At 44.2% G+C, this 23,462-nt stretch overlaps 1 protein-coding gene across 1 annotated transcript in view; it reads right to left on the reverse strand.

Moving 5' to 3' along the window:
• LOC8030142 (zinc finger protein basonuclin-2) overlaps nt 1–11,894 on the reverse strand; it is a 266,974-nt gene extending 255,080 nt beyond the window's left edge. The window contains exon 1 of the mRNA XM_042291008.1: nt 11,204–11,894. Coding sequence (XP_042146942.1) covers nt 11,204–11,212 — 9 coding nt within the window. The 5' untranslated portion in view covers nt 11,213–11,894. The remainder of the gene's footprint in view (nt 1–11,203) is intronic.
• Between the last annotated feature and the right edge of the window lie 11,568 nt (nt 11,895–23,462).

Below are 23,462 nucleotides of genomic sequence, written 5' to 3' on the forward strand. Positions count from 1 at the left end.
GTTTTCACAACTGCGGGTTCTCACAACGTAGCCGTATAGCATTAATTTTTTAGATCAGTCCCGCGAATGCCCTTCCCCCCCCCCCCCCCCCCCCCTTTTAGACACACAAAAAAAATATCCATGTTTATAAGAACATTTTGGAAACGCTACCGACGAAAATTGCTATACGCAAGGCTTCAGAAGTCGTGAAAAAAATTGCGATGTCACAAACGCATACAAACGCTTTAAAACGTTTTGCTAGTACCATGACTTTATAATAAAATTAATATTCACGAAAGTAGGCTGCGGGACACACGGTTAACAACCTACGTGGTTGACTTATGACCACGACGATGGCTCGCGCGACACACATGCAGACGAACTTTCTTTGTATTTCAACATTCTTCCTAGCACGTGATAGCGGATCTTTACACATGGCCCAGAAATGAGCATATATACCACATCCGCCGTATACACACGGGAGCCAAGAGGAGCCTCATCAATAACAACGGACCAAACTGGCTGATAACGGAAATTTGCGGCTGTAGAGCCCTTTTTGTATTTGATTTTTCGCGGAGGCGCTTTCTGAGGCATGGAGTGTGCGGTGCTTTGATTGGGCATCGAGGTGCGGCCGCTGCGCTGCGCCCGATGCATCAAACTCGATCAAACCGGATAATCGCGATCGTCCGCCGATTGTTTCAATTTGCGGAAGGACGCTGCCTGCAAATTGATTGCGTGCTTGATAAGTTCGCGCAACCACGACTCCTCTTTAATTATTTTTTTTTTTTTTTTAAGAAAGAAGCGCAACTCAAGGAAGGGGGTGTCTTTGTTTTGGTTAAGAAAGGTTAACACTTGTTGCGATTTGACCGATTGCATCCAACAAAAGTCTCCAGGTAGAGAAAATTCCATCGCGTGACTTTTCCATTTAACGCGTGTTGTCAGAAATAAATAATTGTAAACTGAGATCGAGAGAGACAAATGGAGCGCAGAGAGGTTAGGTTGGCTGACAGTGTTTACCATGTGACTGGCAGCGCAGCGAGACTGTTGGTTTTCTTTTCGCAAAGAGATAAGGTCAGAAACAAAGACAACAATAACCGGTGCTATGGAATAAAAAAGATAGCAGAGGCAGGAGGAGATAATGAGAAAAAGAGATAGTGGTATTTATTTACCATCAAAATAGGCTTTCGCGCCTTTCACTGTGCCAAAACGAGAGGATCCATAAAAACGGAAGAAAAACTACAAGGTTAAATGGGAATCCTTCTACCTTTGGTTTCGAGGACACTGCCTAACGTGACTGCGAGTTATCTTCATTTTCGGTGGCGTGGAATCTGTTGTAAATTCATCATTTTTGTTTTCAGCAGTGCTGTTCATTGATGGCTTACTTGAATGAAGCCTTTTGCCAACGTGTAATTATTTAAATAACAAGTTATTCGGTTAATCGAGTCAAATTAGCACAAGCCGCTATATGTTTAATCCTGACCGGAACCGCTAATCGGAATTAAACATACAGCGGCCTCTGCTAATCTGACTCGATTAGCCGAATAACTTACTACTCAAATAGTTAAAAGGTGCATTGTGAGAGCAGTATAACCTATGAATTCTAAACTAACGAAACCTTATTAATAAGGAATACGCGTTGCAGCTTTTACCGGACGCTAAAGGTCTCAAGTTCACGCCACCTTTCTACTCTGTCTTTTCCGTGTATATCGAAATGTCTTGACGGATGATATACAGGGTGTTTCACGAAAAGTGGATAAATTCGATACTGCGAAAAGTACACGTCGCAAAGAAAAAAGGCTTATGTCGTTTTGATCCTGGGCCAGGGTCCCATTTGGAAAAAAGTATTAAAGTTTGGGATAAGTAAGTTGTTAATTATTTTGCGTAATTAACTTTTTGAATATTGTGTTTAAGGGCACGGTTTCATTTAGAAAATTTTCAGCCTCATAGAAAAACACTAAATTAATAAATTGCGGAACGATAGAAGGCATGCGCAGCATTTCACAACTTTCTGAAAAACCACACAAATTTGACGAGTTTTTAAGTTTCGGTTTGCAATCGGTGCGCTTCTCGGCCCCGACGGTACCGCGCCACGTGAAGAAATAGTGCAACCAGCCTCTGCTGCTTTGCGCGAGGGCAGCGCAAGAGAGGTTTGTTGCACTATTTCTTCACCGGGCGCGGTGCCGTCGGGGCCGAGAAGCGCTCCGATTGCAAACCGAACCTTAAAAATCCGTCAAATTCGTGCGGTTTTTCAGAAAGCCGTAAAATGCTGCGCGTGCCTTCTATCGATCGTTCTGCAATTTGTTGATTTAGTGCATTTCGATGATGCTGAGCAATTTTCTAAATAAAACCATGCCCTTAAACCCAATATGAAAAAAGTTAATTACGCAAAAATAATTAACAACTGACTTATCCCAAACTTGAATCATTTTCCTAAATCTTCCCTGTACCCTGGACCAAAGCGACGAACGCCTTTTTTTCTTGCGACGCGTAGTTTTCGGAATATCGAATTTGTCCACTTTTCGTGAAACACCCTGTATAGAGATTCAGCAGAGATTGTGATAGCTCCGATCGCGACACCCGATACTCCTCCGACTGCAGTGCTCTTCAACCCTGTTGCGATCGGGTATCGTTATCGGAGGTATCGGGACGACTTCCTCAAGCTATCTTGGTAGAACAAGCACCGAGCTGAAATATTACGAGAGTGTTGTCCTCTCTGTTGATTCTTGTGGATGCATTGAGTTGTAATAAGAGTATCTTTTCACGTCGAGCATTTGGTATTTGGCACGATTTGACGTCATTACATTTCTAGCATTGACAGTTCCCTTGTTACATTATTCTATAAGCATATAGGCACGATATTGATAAAATTTATTATAAATATACGTATATATATTCTCCCCCGTCTTGCTTTCGCCCTCATGTAATGCATTGCCAGATGCCTTTGAGATAAATTAAATGATTAGTATAATTTTGCGCCAGTTTATTATGTTTAGGGTTTCATGTTTTTGGAGTTCATTTTTCGCCCAATTCGGAAGGTGTTTTTCGGAGTTTATTTTGTGCCGAAAATTAGGAGGTCATCGCAGTTTATTTTTGTTTGATTCCGAATTCTCCGAAATTCGGAGTTTAATTTCACAGTTTCTTATTAAAATAAATTAATATTATCCTGGTGTAAACATATACTGGATATAAAAAAACGCGATTGTATCAATTAATATTTTTTTCAGTTGTATTTGGCGTTGGTGCCTTACTACTGGGATTAGTCCTACGACAGAAGTTGAACACAAGTGTTGCCTCGATAAATTTCTATACCTTAAAATCAATAAAAACCTGGGGGTAGTCGCTGGGAAGCTTGTGTTCATTCATACTATTCCATTAACCATCATGCGGCCGCGCGAGGTAGAGGAGTAAAGGATATAATAGAGAAGTTTCAACTGTCCCTCTTCCCCACTTTATGCAATTTCTATGGTCCCATAGCTTTCACTGTTACAAAAATGCAGCCTCTTGTTCATCTAAAGCACAAATAACATGTCCCAAACTGGAAATATAAACAGTGACTTTGTCGTGACCCGAAAGTACAATGACCTCTTGTCCTGATCGAAATTTGAAACAAAAGTGTGGTGGCAATTTCCCAGGACCATTGACTCTACGCGCGATCAAACCATTAATTGTAAAATACTTGTATATGTATGTATGTATGTATGTATGTATGTATGTATGTGTGTGTGCCTGTGCGTGTGCGTGCGTGTGCGTGTGCGTGTGTGTATGGGAAGGGGGGGGGTGATTGGCAGATTGAAATTCGGAGTTTATCGGATAAATCCGAATTGACCAAAATTGTACCGGCGGGTGTTTTTCGGATTTATCCGAAAACACAGAACCCTAATTAGAATGCAGACACTGTTATAATAATTAGTAAACATTCTAAGCGACAAACTTGGTCATCAAGAACGAAAGGAAGCCATTTGTGAGCTCTTTAGTTAAGAACAGATAATATAAGCGACGAACAGAATTCTCCTCTTTCTCTCTCTCTCTCTTTTCCTCTTCATCTACTAACTGAGGTTAAGATGACCAAATTCTATAAACACAGTTGCTTTTTTCATACAAAATCGAAATGAGGAAAGATTTTTATAAACAATAAAAACTAAACTTTCGCAAAAAAAAAAAAAGAAAAAAAAACCTCTAAACTGTGGCTTTTTTCTTTTTTTTAGATACCCAAGCAGACGCGCACTTTGATGCAGAGTGCAACATCATTCTTGAACGTTTTTGTATGGGTATACACCGCCATTCGTGTAATCCTTGAATATCTACATCACTGCTTCAGTTGCCACACAGGGAAGCTCGCCCGCAGAAAACATGACTTGGGAAGAAGGTAGTTAATAGTGCGTAAAAGAACAAGGTGGGGTGGCGCCTACCAGCTGGGGGTTTCAGCGTTTGAGGAAGCGTGAAATGCGAGTTGTCAGATTAAAAAGAGCTGTGTCATAAAAAAGTTTTTCTGTATTCAAAAAAAAAAAAAAAAAAAAGAAGAAAACTCATTTTTAGTGTTAACTGGAGGTGTCCGAATAGGGAAAATTTAACTCGAACCAAATTCGAATTGTATAGTGCGGAATAACGGCCGAAAAATCTAATATCGAATCGAATACTAGTGTCGAAAATTTTATTCTCAATATTCACAAAACGAAACCAGAAAGCCGCATAAATGAGAAAAAACGCCCGTCCTGTTTATTCTCCCGCAGAGCCCGCGCTCAACGAAGAGAAGCTAGCATGAATACAAACGGTGTTAATGACCACACTTAAACGAGAAACTTAAGACATAACTGACGGATGCGTCCAGCCGTCCACGTGTAGATGGCAGCACATGCAAAATAAATGTACGGGTATATGTATGCTCAACCATTCAGATCGGTTGACGTCTATAGTCGGATGCAACCTGAGAACAATCTTTTAGCTCCACCCACAAGCGCATTGCGCCCATCTGAAGTGCCTCCGCCGTCGAGAAAGTAGTTCGCTAGCAACGTTAACTTTTTCTTCCTCCAGGAAACGTGCCTTAAACTACTACAATATTTATTTAATTCATTCAGGATCATTTAAATAAGTTAGATTACGTTTTTGTCAACGAAATAGCTGTTTAGTAAAGAAAGAAAGTCATGTTTAATGTACCGTCTTCCCATTTCATTTTCTGTCCAAGATACGGTCTAACATACCGTCTTCTCACCTCTCAGCAGTGCTAAGCCTCGCGCCCGCTTCGAAATTTTCGTTGGCGATAGCGTCGCTGGATTCTCACGTTGTCGCGCAAAAACTGCTGCAAACGCAAGCCGATGCCATTAAGATTTCGTGGCGTAACCTCGGGCACGTAAAACACGGTGCAAAAATGCAGAATAATTGTCACGAGAAACTAGCGTCGCGTTGCTAAGACCAGCAGCCACGTTGAGCTTTTTTTTTTTTTTTTTTTTTTTTCAAAAGGATTGCGATTGGTCCACGGAATCGTGACGTCATGAAAACGATTGGCTGGCGCTTCTCGGCGTAGGATTCCATTTTCCTCTGAGAGGCATTTCCGGTTTTTTCTTAGCTTGCAACCGACTATAGTGTCACACACCCTGGCACCTCGCACAACGCCGCGGTTCAGCGACCAGATAGCAAAAGATGCCGGCTTAGTTAATGCTGTTTTTTGTAGTGTAATCATAATTTGTCATAGTATGAACGTCACAACCGGGGGTATAGGTTTATGGTGCACAGAGCTGGCTAGAGGTGTCGCACGATAATTGAATTCATAGGGGCAACGTACAGTTCCCTGCGATATGAAAGACCCACTGGGAGGTCGTGGCCGAGGCGGTGACTGGCGGGGGCGGTGCGAGCGCTCCGGGCAATTTCATTCTGCTTGGAGGGGAGGACGTTCACTCGGGGCCCAGCACAAACTGATAAGCGCGTTGCGCTTTAGCTGAGCCCCGAGTGAGCGTCCTCCCCTCGACGCAGAATGAAATTGCCCGGAGCGCTCGCAGCGCCCCCACCAGCCACCGCCTCGGCTACGCGCTCCCAGTGGGTCTTTCATATTGCAGGGGACTGTACGTTGTTTTCGGGCTGCTTTCGTCGAGCGCATCCAAGCAGCTTGGAGCATATGACTGCTTCGTTCCAACTGCTTTTTTGTCGCAAATATTCGTTGGTCAAAACCGCCGAATGCAGGATTTGCTTAGATCCAACACAAGCCCAGAAGACTATTTTACCACAACGACAGCGTTCTTGATTAAACCTGAGTTTTTGCAGCAATCCTATAATATTCAATTAATCAAATTATTTGGAAATTCGAGTACTAGGAATCCGAAAGACGAATCTAATCATATACACAATCATTATTCTATTCGAACTAAACACTCGAATATTAATCACACACCTGTTTTGTTTTATGTGACAGTCATGCTGGAATAAAACATACATAAATATGTATTTACAAATGTAAATCACATTTTATAGCTCAACGGCAATTTCTTTTTTTTTTTTTTTAATTCACACGCAGTAGCCAAGGATAAATTTTTACGTGATAAATGATTTTATTTCAGGCTTTCTTATCCGTTACGTTTCGTTGTTTTTGTTGACGTTTTGCCGCTGTAAATTCTCACTGCTGTGAAAAAAAAAGTTAAACAAAAAGATCGGCAAAGAAATAATAAGAAAATACCGTACTTTTTGGTTTCCATTAAAAATCTATGTACCCAAACGAATACCTAAAATGTGTCTACACCACGTTCCGTTCCGTTTCTTTTTTTTCACAGATTGAGCTAAGAAAGCAGCGCCGAAGTTCCTTGAAAATAAAACTGTAAGATTAAGAAGAAAATCAAAGTCAGTATGAATAATTCTGCTTTATATCTATGGCGTATTTTAACCTGAATGACGTAAACATCGCTATAAAAATATTTTTTTTTATATATATATATATACTGGCAACATGCGAGCGCTCTTCAAATATCGTTTTGTTTTATTTACGCTTTTTGACATATAAAACACGTGTGTGAGGATGATCGCCCAAACATGGAGCATGGCGAAATATACCACTGCCACTGGATCGCCATGGAATGTAATATAGAACACTCTTGCACGTCCTCTTCACGTGTTACCTAATGTCATGATGGATGGCGCAGTTTTTTTCTTAATTGAAAGTGTCTATCTATGTATGGTGTCAGTAGAACTGTGTAAGTTCCGGTGCTTGTGTTTGTGCATTTGTTCTTAGCAGTTTGTACTTGTAATGGTACTTCCCCACCGAAGTATTTTGGTTGTCAGGACCTCATCTAGCTGGCAACAGCCCATTTTATTCCTGGCGCCATCTTTCTTGCGTAAAACCAAAGGAAGAAACTAGAAGCCCAGGCTAATATAGGGGTATTACTTTTTATGCACCCTCCCCTATCTTTCAGAACCATAAAAGTTACATTTAAACATAATTTGAAGGAATCATGATTACTTCAGTCCCGTTCGGCAGTGAGAAAAACCCAAAGTCCGAGAGTTCACTCCTATCTGAGTAATTCGGCTGACAACTGCCTCTGGAAGTAACTTGTTCACGCCATTGTATATCTTGACCTATATAGACCACGAAGAGAACAGAAAGGTAGGCACAAGTTTAGAACTTGTTCATGTCAATACATACTATTTAAAAAAGAAACGATATATGTGAGGGCCTTAATTGAGCTCAAACTTCCGGCCCTTTTCCACGATGCATGCACTTTTAAAATGAAACCTGGTCTAGGTGAAAAAAAGAGGCTACCAATACGTGTACAGAACCTGTAATAAACTTAAAAGCACATGAAGTGAAGACGGACTGGTGAAAGTTTAGCTTGAGGTAAATTAACCTAAAATAAAAAAAAAAAAATTATCAAGCATTTGCAGTTTTTGGCTTTTATATTTCATACTCCAGTCTAAGGGTCCGTTTAGTGTTGTGCGAATAAACGACATTTCGAATAGTAGTTTCGAATAATAAAGTCTTCGATATTCGCTTCGAGATGTATGGTCGCGGCGGGTTAATCCCTTTGAGCGTGCTTCTTACTGTGTACAGGTGCACTGCGGGGAAGCAACACCCGCAAAAGCGACCTTAGCGGGTGTTGCTTCTCCGCAGTGCACCGGTGCTCGGTAACAAGCGTACTTAACGGGGTGATCAACCGGGATCAACACTTGTAAATGTATGAATATCGCAATGGCGTGCTTGGGAGAAAAGCAGAATTTCAGACCGGGATAGTGCACGCACGCGCCTGGTGTATTTACGAAAGAAACGGAAATTATGTGATTCTTATATATCCATATTGCAGTAAATTTTTCAAAAGCAAACTGGCTCTTATGCAGGAGTATATGTTAGGCTAACAGCCTGCGTTCGTCATTTGTGATTCTTTTCTTTTTCTTTAAATATGATATTGAAGAAAGAACAGTGGCGCATAGAAAGATGGGTAAATCCGTTCAATTACGTATAGCTGGACATCTATATAGGTTTAATTTTATGTAAAATTCGCCGTCTACTTGCCATCCCAAGGCATCGGACTTTCTGAAGTCACAGTCCATAATTGCAGTTAGATAAAAATTAGATTATAAATGGACAAGTAGAAGCTTGGGAACAACATTCACGTGTTCAGCTGGGCTCTCGTTTGAGAATTATGCAACAGTGTAGCGAAAGGCTTTGAGAATCTCTTCTATGTTAGATTCGCCAACAACAACTATATTCGAAGATTCTTGCCCAGTGTCCTTGTTCGCGCTGTATTTACCCGTAAACTATATCCGCTTCGAACACTCCGAAAATTTATCTGTAACTTTACTAGTTCTTTATTATTAATTTTTCTGTGTGTGTGTGTGGGGCGGGGGGCGGGGGGGGGGGGGTTCTTTTTGAGCCACCGGCCGATGTCGAACACAAGGACAGCGGCTAAACCACGACAAAAAGTTAGACCTCAAATTGTTTTATGATCTGACAAACGAGGAGCCACTGTCACTCTCGCTTTCTTGAAAGGTTTGCACTTTGTTTCGGATTGAAAATATCCCATAGATGACAGAAGACACGTAAACTGTTCAGTAATAAGAAGCCTTACGGGAGGGTTCGACATATGCAAGAGAACTTGGCAACCTGAGACTATAAGCGCGTTTGCCCTCTCTGCGCGAGGCTTAATATTACACGCAAGAATATTTAGGGTAGTTTTTAGACTGAAAATATAAATACTACTAGAAATAAAGAAGTGGTTTCATTTGGATAACCTATAACGACCACGGCGGACGCCATGGGGTACAACGGTGACTATCGTCCTAGTTGCACTCTGACGTCCCAGTTGTAACCTGCAAACTGATGATCTGAAATGCACTAATTAACTTTTGTTTAAAATATTCGAATTAATTTCATATCTCGATTCGTAATTTGTAGCCCAAGTGCAAAAATAACGGGGCACTTGTTAGGTTTAGTTGAACGAAATTCTACATTGCTCCATCCAATGACAAATTGAAGTCAAGGTTTTAGATATACCGAAACTGAGACGCACAAGATCGACATTTTCGCTGTCGAATTCTGAGAGGAATAATCGCAAGCCGATCGAGTAGCAGCGTTAACTCTATGACATCATATTATGAGGTATCTTCAAGGCACTTCTTCAAGGCTTCCATGTGTGGTGACATATGGAAGCCTAAATGAGGCAACTGATGCATAACGCAAAGCAGAATTTCATTGTTTTCAAAGCGTTAGAGGTGCTCAGCTTCTTTAAACGACGGGCCAACAATTGTTCTGATTTCCATCTATGATGAACATTAATAAGATTAATTAGCAAATTCTAGGCTATTGGTTGACAATATAGAGCTCACACTCGTGCCTTACATCCCACCGAGGCCGATAACGGTATCCCAAAGATTTTATTTAGTATAATTAGCAGTGTCCTTTTTAACGTATTCTGAGTGTACAAAGCTATTTTGCTGGATATATCTTCCCACAGGTGACCTGCTGGCCCTTGTGAAACATAAAAGCATGTATTGAGAGCAAACCGATCCTCAGTTAGTGATCACAAGTTTGGCTTTCACGTGAAAACTTCAAAGTTATTCGGCTCGAGGGTTAATGAGTGAACGCGCACTATATATCACGCCAAGTGAGCAGATTGCATTTCTTTGTCACTCGGTTCTCGCGCTTGAGGGAGGTATAACACAAAGCCCGATTCACGTGGCACGATTTTTCGGAGGAAGCGTGTGTAAGACATTACCGTCATCATCGCCATTTGCTTTTCCCCATGCCTCAGTGATGCCGACGATTCTTGTTTGACGTCACACGGCTTCCACGCCATGTTGCTAACCAAAACGTAATATCGGGTATGCAGACGAAGCAGCAAAAGCCCGATTCCAGAGTAATACGATTTCACAGTAAGATACCCAAGGTTGTGCGAGTAACATAATCTTCCTTACCCCACAACCAAAGGCACAACGTGCACACGCAATGGCATAACCTGTTATCCCCTCCCACGCACCTAAAAAAACCAAGCTAAAAAAAAGATATCTGTCAAGGGCGTTCGAGACACCGTCATTCTGAAGTAATCATCGTCCTTGAGAATCATGTAGGTTTGTATGCTACACGGTTTCGGGTTTCCGACGGAGACCTCACCGCGGTGCCCCTCGGTCTCTCCGTCCGTCAACCTGTCTCTGACACAGTCGGCGCCCATGCCGAATGTTCCCACCGCCTTCCGAGTCCACCTGCACGGCGTTAGCAAGCAGCACCGCCGAGCATGGGATTGCGCCGCTGTGTACACAATCGTACGCACGCGAGTCGAGAAGAAAGGGAAACGTAGGCGGGGGAGGGAGGGAAGGGCGTAAAGTGGTTTCTGTTTACGAAGCGACGTGATACAGTCTGCTGCTGCTGACTGAATCGCATCTTTTTTTTTTTCTCTCTCTTTCTTTCCGGAGGTGCGTATAGATAGAAGGGTTGAGCAACATTTCTGAACTTGGAAAGTGTATTACTCTAACGAGCCAGTACGTAGAACGAGTGTAATCCATTCCGATCGCTGCTGATATCGATTTCAGACGTTCCAGAATGAAGCTGCGCGGAGGAGTGAACTGCGGGATGTTCGTCACTGGCGGAAAGACTTTTGCTGTTCCTGTCTCACACAATTGCACAAAGAACCTCCACTTCTCACACGATGGTCGAGGAAAGACGAGGACTGGCCCCCCTCCTTACCTCGTACAGCGTAAAAGAATTCTCAAAGAGACAGGGTTACTGGCGCGCATGCGGCAAAGGGACACTCACCACATCCATGTTGTGCGGCCGTCGCTCGGCCGCGAAGCCCTGGGGCCCCGACGGCTGCGCGGCCGGACTCCTCCGGTGTCGCTGCTCGGCAGCCACGGCAGCGCAGGCGGCCACGGCGTCTCCTCCTGCAACGTCGCGTCGCCGGCGTCAGTCCCGCATGGCACACTTCACGGCACGCCGCCACCCGGCAGCCACAACCACGGCAGTTCACACAGGCGTCGGAGCGTCACCGATATTCCCCGAGGCGGCGGAGGAGGCGCAGCACCGACGCTCCGTCGTCCCCGTCCGCGCACGAGCGACGTGTCGCGGAGTGCTCGGCCAGCGGCGGCGGCCAGGGGCGGCCGGGTGCGCGACAGCGGCGTCACCCTCCCCCGCGCCCTCCTCGCCCAGTCGCGCAGTCACCCTCTCCCGCGGACTGCACGCGCGTCACTCTTTTTCGCCGCGCGTCACCAAGGGAGCCGCGGGAGGAGGGGCGTCGTCGCGCGTCAACCAATCGTCGCGCTCACCTGGACGCCCGCGCGACACGGAGACACCCGCGACGCATGCGCGATGCCCTGGGCGCGACGACGCGCCCGGAGACTGCGACACCTTGGAAGGATGCGGCGGCGGGCGCGCCGCTGGGGCGGCGGTGTCGCGCTGCGGCGGTCGCCGGGGGCTCGGCGCGCGGCGTCGGGGACAGTCGGGGCGCGCTGCGGCGGCGCCGGCGCGGGAGGGAAGGGGACGGGGCGGGGCTTGCGGCGCGGGGGGAGCCACCTGGGGAGCACCTGGGAGGCCGCGGGGGCCAATGGCGACGCCCGTCAGAGCCGCGTGGCTCCACCTCCCGGACGCTTTTTTCGGCCGCCGAGACGCGGAAGGGCAAGACGAAGAGAAAGCGGGGAAGACCGTAGGCGCCCACTGGCGGCGGTCCGGTGAACTACGGGAGAAGCGGTTTGGGATGCGGAGGATGCGGATGGAGACTCGGGGTTCTCCGAAGAGTGCCCGCCGTATCTTCTGCGAGCGGACACGTCTAGGCATGTAAACGTCGGGGACTGCCAATTCTTTTAAAAATCACCGCGGGCTCATCGAGTTTGAAATGCATTAATTTGGCAAGGTACTGTCTGTCAAACATGAAGGCTTACGAACAGAATGATACTGAATCATTAGGATCATGCAAAAACTTTGAACCAAGTACACGACTGGTATTACGAACGGCTACTAGCCTCTTCTAATAACCCCCAGCTCTGTTGCATTGGTCACAATGTCAGCCTGTGCACAGTGGCGTCACTATAGGTCAACGGCACCCGGGGCGGTAGCCCGCGGCGACTGTTCCCCCACACCGGCTCGTGGCCCTCCGCGACATCCCCCCCCCCTTTTTTTTTGTTGTGAACCACCGTGACACCCCCGAGAGCACTGCACCCCGGGCGTCCCCCCCCCCCCCCCCCCCCCCTTTGTGACGCCACTGCCTGTGCAACTATAGCCGGTGGTTGCCTGTATCGTTCAGATGTAACGTAATGGTTTGACATACTATCATGGTCTTGTCTTGTCACCCAGATTCAAGCGTGTCACACGGGTAGAACGTTCGATATAACGTTACAATTAAACACGGTATACTCTTCTCTACGCAGCCACTCACCGGCTTTTTGTTGGCTCAGTCACGGCCCTTCGATTTTCGCCGCGAAAAGACGGGGCGTGCTTTAGCAAACGCTTTTCGCGTTTCACAAACATTTCAGTGGCCATCGCGGTTCACTCGAACAGTTGGTTGGTTAATACGTTTATTGAATATCTGCCTTCTGGCTGGAGGGCCTCGCATCGCGGAAAACACAATTTCTGTTGGCTGCATATTGCAAGGAGCAGAACTTGCGAGAGCACATACTTTTCTTTTTACTTTGTGGAATTTGTCCAAAAGCAAAATGTCACGTGTCGAGGCTTATGCTGATTCAGTTGTCGCACGCCAAGTTCAAGTGTCGCGAAGCAAGTGTCTCCAACCTTGCTTTAGCTTTCGTGTGACGCCAGTGAAACTCGGTTCATTCGAGCCCCGGCCGCACTGCGAATACTTCATGCCCTTAACTTTACTGTGAAACTCAAATCAATGCAACCGCGGGGGAAAAAATGCTTAGAGCACCAAATCTTCCAAGTTCGCCTTTGGGCGCAATCACTACTTTACGGCAAGTAAAGTGTGGTATGTCTTATTTTGTGTCGTATTACAAAGCTTGTTCACTAAATGAAGAAACATGACAAAATGCTTACCGCCGAATTCAGAAACCTCACTCGAACTACACTCAAACTGAAGGGCCCCTCCTTTTCCTCGAGAAAGGCGCGAGGGCCGGCGCTGGCCAATCGCGAGGACGGATCCGCCGTCGCGATTGGCCAGCGCCGGCCCTCGCGCCTTCCTCGAGGAAGTGGAGCGGCCCTTCAGTTTGAGTGTAGTTCGAGTGAGGTTTCTGAATTCGGCGGTTAGGCTCCTGGCGAATTCCTGTGCATGGAGGGTCTGTCTCTGTTGAGCTTTGGAATTAACTGAGGCTCCAACAGAAGAACTTTCCGCCAAACTTAGAGGGAAAAGGATGCACACTCCGCCTGTGAAGCTACGTCCGTCTGTGGCGTCACGTATACAATTCTCAGAATCACCCCAGCCAATATAAGGATCAAACGAAGCAGTTCTGGCAGTACTACATCAATAGTTGGGTGCTGTCATAACTTTATGGTACGCGCAAAGGGCGATATCTTGATTTCTTACAGAATTTCGGCAAGCAGAGTACTCTTCACTACAAAAAAAGAAGGAAAAAGATTAGGCTCTCGACAAATTTTTGTGAACGAAAAATAAGTGGTCCTGCAGACTTGGGAGTACATAAACCCGGTCCAACGCGAGGACTGCCTACGAAATTTAGCGTAAAAAGTTGCCCAAATCAGCTTAGCGGAGAAAAGAAAAAATGTAGGCTTCGTCTGTGACGTTATTACGTGCCGTTACCACTCTTCGAAATCCCCCCGGGGGTAAAAAAAGCACACACAAAAAACGATACCCGCTCAAACAAATTTTTCGTTAAAAATATCCCCTTTATAATGGAACATCGGCGCCACTTCCAGTTTAGGAGGAGTATACTGTATACGAGACTTGCGTAGCTAAAACATTGTAAAAAAGGTTCGTGATATAATTTAAATGCATATATATATATATATATGTATATTCGCCCGTGCGTTGCATATTTTCGTTTTATTTCCCCGTGGAAGCACTCCCCTCTCGTTTTCCCCTCTTTCCCGAGGGAGCAATTTCTGCGTAGGGCGCCCTTCCCGCGAGCGTGAACCCCGCGGTCGGCGACTATCGGGTTCTGCAGACACGGGGGACACCTCCCTTTCCCCTCACACATCTCCGTGAAGAGCAGTCAATGCCCGTGCGCACCGGGAAACCAAAAGAATGCTTTTCGTGCGTATCGGCGAAGACTCCACGCACTTGACCCGGGGTTGTGACATCGAGCGTCTCGTCATTCCTCATCTCGTTTCTGGCCATATAATCCATTCCTCCATTGATAAGGGAATCAATCCCCAGAACAGCGTTTACTGTCTGGGATTTGGGGTAATAATGACGACGACAAATATTAAATACACATTTTTTTATTTATTTTTAATAACTGTTACAGACGACCTGACCCATCTTTTCAACAGTCTTCCCCGAATACCGGTCAGTTTAAAATGTGCCATCAGTCTTGCTTGGAACAGCCCAACTTTGCACAAACAACTCGCCCCGTTAATGAAGTTCAACCGAAAATCGCCAAAAGCTTGTGCGATTATAAAAAAAAAAAAAAAAAATTCCTGCGTGAGATTCTAAATAATTTAATCGGGGCTGTAAAATTATTCAATTAACCGACCAATTAATGAATTAATGCATTCGTCATCGACCTATTTCTTCAAAATTAGGCGGTAGATACGTTGGTTCGTTCCTCGGCGATGTCACGAGTATCAACTTCGTGAATGTCATCAATGATTTGCTTTCCTCACTGGCGAGATCTCGATCTGCGTCTCCGCGGAATGCCACGCTTTCAGAGTGCAGAACCGCGAGCTTCTTTTTTTCACATCTGTCTCATATTCGAATCCTATATATATTTTCAAAGGTGAAGAACGAACGCCTCACACTGCTTATTCACCTTTTTTGTTTGGCAACAAACTCGGTGGCGCCATCTATTGGGTAGCCTCAGTACACTTCCGGCTCAAGGTATAATTCCCAATATTTTTACTCTTCATTCTTTTGTCATAAGAGTGAATTAAGTCTGAAAGTTCTATAAGTGGCCATTTCCACAAGATAGCATGTATATTTGATTTCGCAAATACTGAGAAACCCGCCGTTTTCACTTCAGAACAGAAAGTGCTTGGGGGCTCTTTGCACACTGGTGCCACCACGTTTCAACTCACGCGAGAAAGAGCGAATAGTAGTTTGTTCCTAATGTCTTCCCACCAATAAAAATGGGTAAATTTTTTTTTTTTTTATTTATGTCCTTTTCTTAACGTCTGCCATCAGCGGCCAGCGGCATTTGATGTACGCCAAACGATTCAATAATTGAAATAAAATGCCTTCGTCGAAACCTCTTGTTCCTGCAAAGCTCAGGCTATATGAAGAATAATAATATTCGATATCTATTTTCTGAAGTTATGAAACCAGGCATGAGGGGGAACAGCCTGGAATGACGGATTGACCAGCCCTTAGCCCCGCATAGAGATATACGGGATTAGGAGACAACTGAATCATGGGTGTTTCGTTAGTGTATAACGCCATGTTTATAGCTTAGCAATATTAGACCAATTTATCAAGTCCCACGTGAGAACTATTAACGTATTCATTTTACAATTAATTCTTTGTCATTACACACCCCAAATTAGAAACAAAAGATTTCATCATTCCGTACACTCTAAAACCGGTCTCTCATAAAAAACGCTGTCCCTCTGATTTTAGAGGGGACAACAATGCTTTCAGGGGGACAGCTCTCTTTAAGAGGGAAATTGAAAAATAAAATAGCAACATCTAGAGGGACACCAACATATTAAGAGAGACCAAGGAAACCGTTTCGTTGGTCCCTCTGAACAGGAAAGACCGACAGAAAGATTCACGCGTGTCCCTTCATATTAAGAGGGGACTGGTCCCTCTTAACTGGACCAATGTAGTTCGGTCAGGAGGAGGGGGGCAGGCGCACTAATCCACGGCAAAGAGCTCGGACGGTGCTAAGGCTTCGCGCCAATTCACGGAGAGCTGGAAACGGCCGTTGCCGGAGAGTCGCAAGCGTCATGCTGCTCGTTTAACTTCCTTCGGGTGAGTAATCCTGTTATATTGACGCTTTTGTTTTGGGTGCATTGCGGGTGGGAATAACGAGCCATCAATATTTTCACGCTGGCTGTGAGATGCACGAGCTTTGCATGGAGAGTGAGAGTGTTCAGCTGTAGTCCGCGGACGCGGTCGCTTCCTGGATCTGCTCGTTCAGCTACGACAAAGCGTCGATAATCGTTTGCCCTGCCGTGAGCCGCAGGGCTGTCTTTCGCACAAAACACTTTTAGCGGGTTAGGGTGTCCCAATGTGTACGCGTTTGTCCTAGGCTGGTGATATCAGACCATTTTCTGTCCGACGCTTTTGTCTACTTTTTAATTTTGAACGTTCTTCTCCCAGCTTGAGCTGCTAGCTTTGGCACTGCTACGCCGGCATTTTATTACCGGCAATTTCCTTGTATTTTATTACTGAGCGTACACTGTCGGCATCGGGTAATACAAAGGATGGCATCACCCTCCCTAAGGCAAAGCCAACATAAAGGCACCCTAGCTGGGGCTGTCAGTGTTTGTAAGCTTGGCTCGCCGATTTGTTTCTCGGTGTGTACTCTAAATGCTTGAGGTTGACCGCCCAAGAGCGTTGATTGACGGAAACAATGTTGGCGATTTTGCGTTTGTTTGCCTTCAGAATTCATTACAGCATAACGCTGCAACGAATTATGTTGCAGAGATCGTTAGTGTTGCAGTGATTATGAACTTTTTTCTCAAGTGGGAGGCGAGCAAATACCCATAATGCGTATGTATGTTTGTGAAAAGGGCAGGGGGATTGGACGAGCACAAAACAAAAAGAAGAAATAAAGGTTTTTTTTTTTTTCTTCGCGTGTTCGCGTTGCGTCGGCGTCGCGGCGTCTGGGGGAAGGGTGTAGCGGCGGCCAGGGAGTACATTTTTTTTTTTTTTTTTGTATTTCTTTGGCGTACTGTTTTGTTCGTTATATTTTGACGGTCGTGCCGGCACAGCTACCGGCTTTTTTTTTTTTTTTTGGCGCCGACCATGTTTTTGTTTTTGGAGATTTTATTTATGATGTTTATTATGCTCTTTGTTTTCTGTAGCTGGCTGAATATTTTTTTTTTTCTGTGTCGTGCATCCGCGAAAAATATATAAACAAAAGTTTGCTTTATTTTTTCTTTTCTTTCTTACGCGCTTTAGGGCTAGTCCGTTGACTGTGGGCGTTAAATGACTGACCGTTATTAACAATCTTCTTTTCAGAGTGAGGCAATGGCAACGAACGTTGACATGAAGGGAATCAGGCGGGGGTTCCGCTCGGATTGCTCGTGTAAAGAGCTCTACCGGGACCCTCTGCACGGTGGAACGCACCACCCTGAGTGGTGAGCCTATACTGCGGCCACCCGCACACGGTTCACAACGAACTCGGTAATTATTGACTTTTTGTATTCCGGTACGTAGGTAGGCTCTATTTACGTTCTGTTGGCATATGCACTGCTTCTGAAAAAAAAAAAAAAAAAAAACGAATGGCTTGCGGCGAAATATTTACAGAAATGTAATTTTTTATTTGATTATGTTGCTTTCTAAAACATGCGCTAGATCACTTCTGCAGCTTCGAGCCGCAAATGCAATCCATGCTTTCCAAAGCACATGGGGCTTCTAAAGTTCATCTACTAATAAATGCGTTTTCGTTTTGTCTTGGTAATACAGAAACAATTGATTCTCGTAAATTAATTAAAACTGCAGTCTATTCTCGTACCAAAAATTAATAGTAGCAGAAGTTGCGTCATAAGCTAATGTCACTCGCTATTTCATCGCATACAAATTGGGTTCCGAATCTTTGAACTGTTTGCACTTTATTTTCGCATTTGTTTCCTATCGCCTGCTTGATAACAGGTGAAAGCGCTTCATTTCCTTTATTCTAATTCGCACCCTCTGTATCTAAAGAAAACAATATGGTCTTTCATTCAGCTAAAGGTGGATGCACAACTTCGGTTCCATAACACGATCGTCACCATGCTGGGAAACCTGGAGGAGGTAAAAGGGGCCTTCTGCGGAGACAACCCAACAACATTCTTGAACATTAAGACCATCCTCCGGTCTCGATTGGCCAGAAGTTCTTTCATCACCTATGGTATGTGAAAAAGCGAATGCAAAAATAGAAGTCTAAGTTTAACGCTGACGCAATTTTTTTTTTTTTTTTTTTTTTTAAGAATTGCTGTTTTTAGGACGATTTTACCCCTAACGAAAAAGTCCAAGACCCAAGACTTTCTTCGGTTCGGAGAAAGGGATCGTTTCTGGGAACTGGTCAGTGAAACTCACCGCTAGCACGACTATGGAGGGGACACTAGTCATGTGCTTATGGGTGTATTACATAACGGGACTTTCCTACCCCGTGGCATGTGGACAAACCCTTGGACTCCTCTAGGGTCTGCTCGTTGAAAATAAAGTGTTTCGATTCAGTTTATGTCGGAGAAGCTCATAAAATCGCTTATGGCCGTTCAAAAACAACAGAAATTCTGAGCTTCTGCTGATGGCAAGAGACACCGAATAATTAGTTTTTATAATGCTATGAAGTAGGTAACTAAGCTCTAAAAAAAAGCACAGGAATCTACTTTCCCGAGTTAGCACTTGGAAAGTCAATCACCGTAACTCACGGAAGCAGCTCAGCGAATCACGATGCCGAAACATAAGATTAGACCAAAAAAGCCAGTCCGAGTTGTGACATTAACCAATGCAAAACATCACGCTTGTTGTGCTTAATGTCGCAACTCATTTTTTTTTGTATAATCATATGTTTTGGCATCTACATTCGCTGAGCTGCCTCCGAGAGTTATGGTGATTGTCTTTCCAAGTGTTGTGCGGGAAAGTAGACGCACGGGCTTTTTTTTAGAATGCACTTTTCTTTTTGTGTTATCCGCTAAAAAAAGTTTTTTTTTTTTTTTTTTTTTTAGCACGATTGTATTGTTGTTGTTTATGATAGGCAAAATGAGTCACTCTGCAGCACGAAATTTTTTGTGTGATAGCTTCCAAGAAACGCCGATTTCTGGCGTCGTTCTAAGTCTTTTTTTATTCGTAAAAGCTGCCAGAACATCGTTATAGAATTATTATTTTGATGAAGACATATCAAAATATTTTCTTGTGTCATGGCAAATAAAACAGTGTTTACTCTTAAAGATTGTTACTGTTTTCTTTAACACATTGATTCCGTTTATCAAACAAGATATACAGATCAATTTTCAATTCTGCTACGCAGCACAACATAACTTTGGTTAAACCATATCAGCCAAAGTGCGAGAAGTGCAGTGCAGCATGTCAGCTTACACTCAAAACACGAAGGAGCAGAAATTGTACGATACAATAAGAGAGGTACTTAAAGCCGGGGTCACGTTGCTTATACATCATACAAAATACATTCTGCAGACATGTTCCAATGCGAGTCACCGCGACATCCGTGCTTTGTATGCCACGTGACAAAGTAACCTCTTGATTGGTTACCTCGTGGCGTACGAAGCGCGGATGTCGAGGCGACTCGTTTCGGAACATGTCTGCAGAATGTATTTTGTATGAAGTATAAGCAGCGTGACCCCGACTTAAGGGGGACTATGCCCCTGCATTTTAAGCGGGCCACCGTCCCTCCGAATTTAAGGAAGAAAATATCTAAAAACTGTCCCTCTTAATTAAGGGACTCTGACCTCAAATTTAAGGGAGACGCCGCCTCGCTTACTTTAAGAGGGGTGGTGTCTCACTTAATTAAGAGGGAGCATCTCCATGTAATATTAAGAGGTCTGTCGCCCCCCTTAAAGTTAAGTGGGAAAAAATCGAAGAAATGTCCCTCTTACTAAGTGGGACTGGGCTTAGAGTGTATAGATTTACCTAAGGTATATGCTACATGTGTCTAGCGTCGTATCAATCGGGTCCTCTCCTTAGAGCAAGTCAGTCCAGACTCCAGACACACGCTATTCTTTGACGTCTTTTTCTCATAAATATCTCTGGATAATGCTTGTTTTGAAAAGGAGTGAGGCCAAACGATGATAGTTTACCATACACCCTTCAAGACGACTGACTGGATACTTCAACATGCCCACGTCCACTGCCTGTCTTTTCCCTCTATTTGACTGCAAACATCCACTGAACGTAATCAGGTGCATACGTTAATGACCTGACGATGTCGCGTGCATGTTTATTTGGAGCAAAGCAAAGCAAATTGTTGTGTGTATGTTTATACAGCAGGAAGTTAGTCTGCCTCAGTGGGGCGTCTGGTGTCTCAGCGGCAGATGAGAAATTTAGCCAGTGCAGTACAAGAGCTAGCCTGGGGTCTTTAACGTGCACCAGGCAGTGGTGATACACGACCGCACGCCGGTACGATGGCCATTCATATCGAAACGGGTGGGGATTGAGCCCAGGATTCCATGGGTTCTGCAGCGCGAGCTTTCGTTCCACGTGATCCGAGCTGGTGTGCGCTATACTCCGTTTCACCTTATGTTGTACCGCAGCGAAGGCTGGAAGCGCGAGCTCATAGCGCTGACAGCTGCCCTTACTGCACGAGAGCTTGTGCCGCCGAGATCTGCCCCAGAGCAAGGACCTCGCGCTTACAGCCTTTCCTGCGGTACAACATAAGGTGAAACAGAGTATAGTCCACTCGGCCACCGATCCCCCCATGTTAGGTGGACATGTATACCATGTTTACAGGGTGTTTAATTTCAATTCAACCATAGTACTTTTATTTTTATTTTTTAGAGACAATGAGAGCTAGTAGGGTGCCGTATTCACTATGCTTATATCAGGCTCGGCGTATATTAGGTAAGGAAAAAATCGTCATGGTAAGTTGTCAAATTCACTAAATTTTTTAAATTGACTTTTTAATTATTTAGTTATTATTATTACTATTTTTGTTATTATTTAAATATTAATAGTGTTGCAATTGCTATTTTGACGGCAAACACTATAGAGGCCAGACCAACGAAAACAAAGTTGCGGAAATGTAATTTGTTTTATGTTCATTAATCAATTTTCGCGTTGTTTTTTATTTGTTTTTACCTCGATCTGAAAATTGCATGGTTATCTCTAAATTTGGAGTGGGCGCTAGCCCGGTATTTTACGGTAGTCGCTTCAGTCACGTCGACACTTGTGTCGTTGTCGCAGTCACCAAGGGCAGGCTGCCGAGATAGTAACTACAGAATTGAAACGATTGAAAAGTGCCGTTGTGGTCAGGGCTTGCAGAACCTCTTTTCGGCGCCCAACTTTCAAATTAGGCCAAAAAAAAAAAAAAAAACGTAAAATTTGATAAAAATATTATTTAAAAAAAGATTGCATTTTTACAAATTATATTAGCTGGTCTAGCCTGTATTATAGTAATTTTCGTTAACACTGAAATTCCGAATTACCCCTAAAACCAATACGTCAAAAGTTTCCCCACCGAAAAACGCAGTATAACTTTTCACTATATGGATTAAGGAACTGGAAATCTATCGGGATTCTCACTGGACTTTAGCTTTTCCGAAAGTACTCCTTCGTCTGCAATCCGGTTTTCAGGTTTCCAGAAAAAAAAATCCAGTTATATTTCCAGTTCCATAATCCAGATAGTGAAAAATCATACAGGATCTTTTCCGGTAGGGTTGTTAAGCAACCTTGGTTAATTAGACAACTTATCATGACTATTATCACTTCATCTAATGTCCGCCGTGACCGATGAATTCACGGCGAATACGGAACTTGTGTAACTCTAACGCCCCTAAAAAAGAACGAATTGATATCAACCCATTAATAAACGCGTCTGGGAAAGCGCGTAGAGGTGTGTTCATTTGTGTTTGTGTATACTAAAGTCCAGGCACATAGCCAGGATTTTGTTTCTGAAAAGGGGGGGGGGGGGGGGGGGCGTTCGCCCATGACAAAATGCTGTATGACGGGGAGGAGGGAGAGGAGGCCCTAGCAAAATGGAAGATTTCGGGAAGGGGGGGGGGGGGGGGGCGGGCCCCATGACCCCCCCCCCCCCTCCCCCGGCTACGCGCTTTCTAAGGTCTCCAAACACGGGTTACGCCGATACCGGTTATGTTGTTCGCCAATTATGATGTTATTTCTGGTGTCTTATCAGAGGGACCTCGCCAATCGCTATATGCTTCTATCGTGAAAAAAGAAATAGAAAAGAAGGTGTCAATTATAAAAGAAAAAAAAGGTCACAGAAATTAAAGCAAAAAGGCTCTCAAGTCGGGGGGAGTCCCATCGCGTCATCCGATTTGTTTGAAATATCGCACGTCTGAATCGGCGGTGCTCGGTGTCCTGCACTCCAAACGTGCCCCTGGAGTGTTCACGCTTTTTTATGCAGTTTGCACCTTTTTAAAGTTTATTCGGGGACTTTGTTTCTGCCGACAAAAACAAAAAGCAAAACAAGTTTTTTTTTTTTTTAACCTAACCTTTTTTTTTTTTTGTGAGAGTGATGATGCTTTTCCTTTTTGCCAGAAGTCGGGACTGTTTATTTTTTTATATTACCCGACAAGCACAGGAAATTCACGCAAATATAAATAGAAATGTTGACAGCCAAATACAAAAAAAAAAAAAAGACAAGCAACCTTAAAGGCGTTTACGCCACTATCTAACTCTGCCCTCGCTTTCCTCGTGTATCATTCTAACGAGTTCTCCTGTTTACAGAACGCCTTTCACTTATTTCATTTTTTTTTATTCTTTTGCACGCGTAACTTCAAAGGTTGAGGCGTGAAATGTGTACATACCGTCTTTAAATGCATGAAGCGTGATACGCAACGTAATGGTAGTCGTCACTATTCCAATATATCAAGACAAAAAAAAAATACCATAAGAAAATTTTACAAACACGTGATTTTCAAAGGCACACGATATCATCGTCTCTGTTTTATTTACTAAAAAAAAAAGCAAGGAACAAAAAAAACGAAATGCGCAGTGCCCTGATTTGAATAGGCACCAATGTCGTCGGTTATACTTGCCCCTTCACTCGTATTTTTTTATAATCTTTTTTTTTTTTTTTAATTTGCTTGCTTTTGTTTTGTCGCATTTGAGGGT

The sequence above is a fragment of the Ixodes scapularis genome, unplaced genomic scaffold (assembly GCF_016920785.2).
Source record: "Ixodes scapularis isolate PalLabHiFi unplaced genomic scaffold, ASM1692078v2 PGA_scaffold1__304_contigs__length_218370807, whole genome shotgun sequence".
In the NCBI taxonomy this organism is placed as follows: Eukaryota; Metazoa; Arthropoda; class Arachnida; order Ixodida; family Ixodidae; genus Ixodes; species Ixodes scapularis.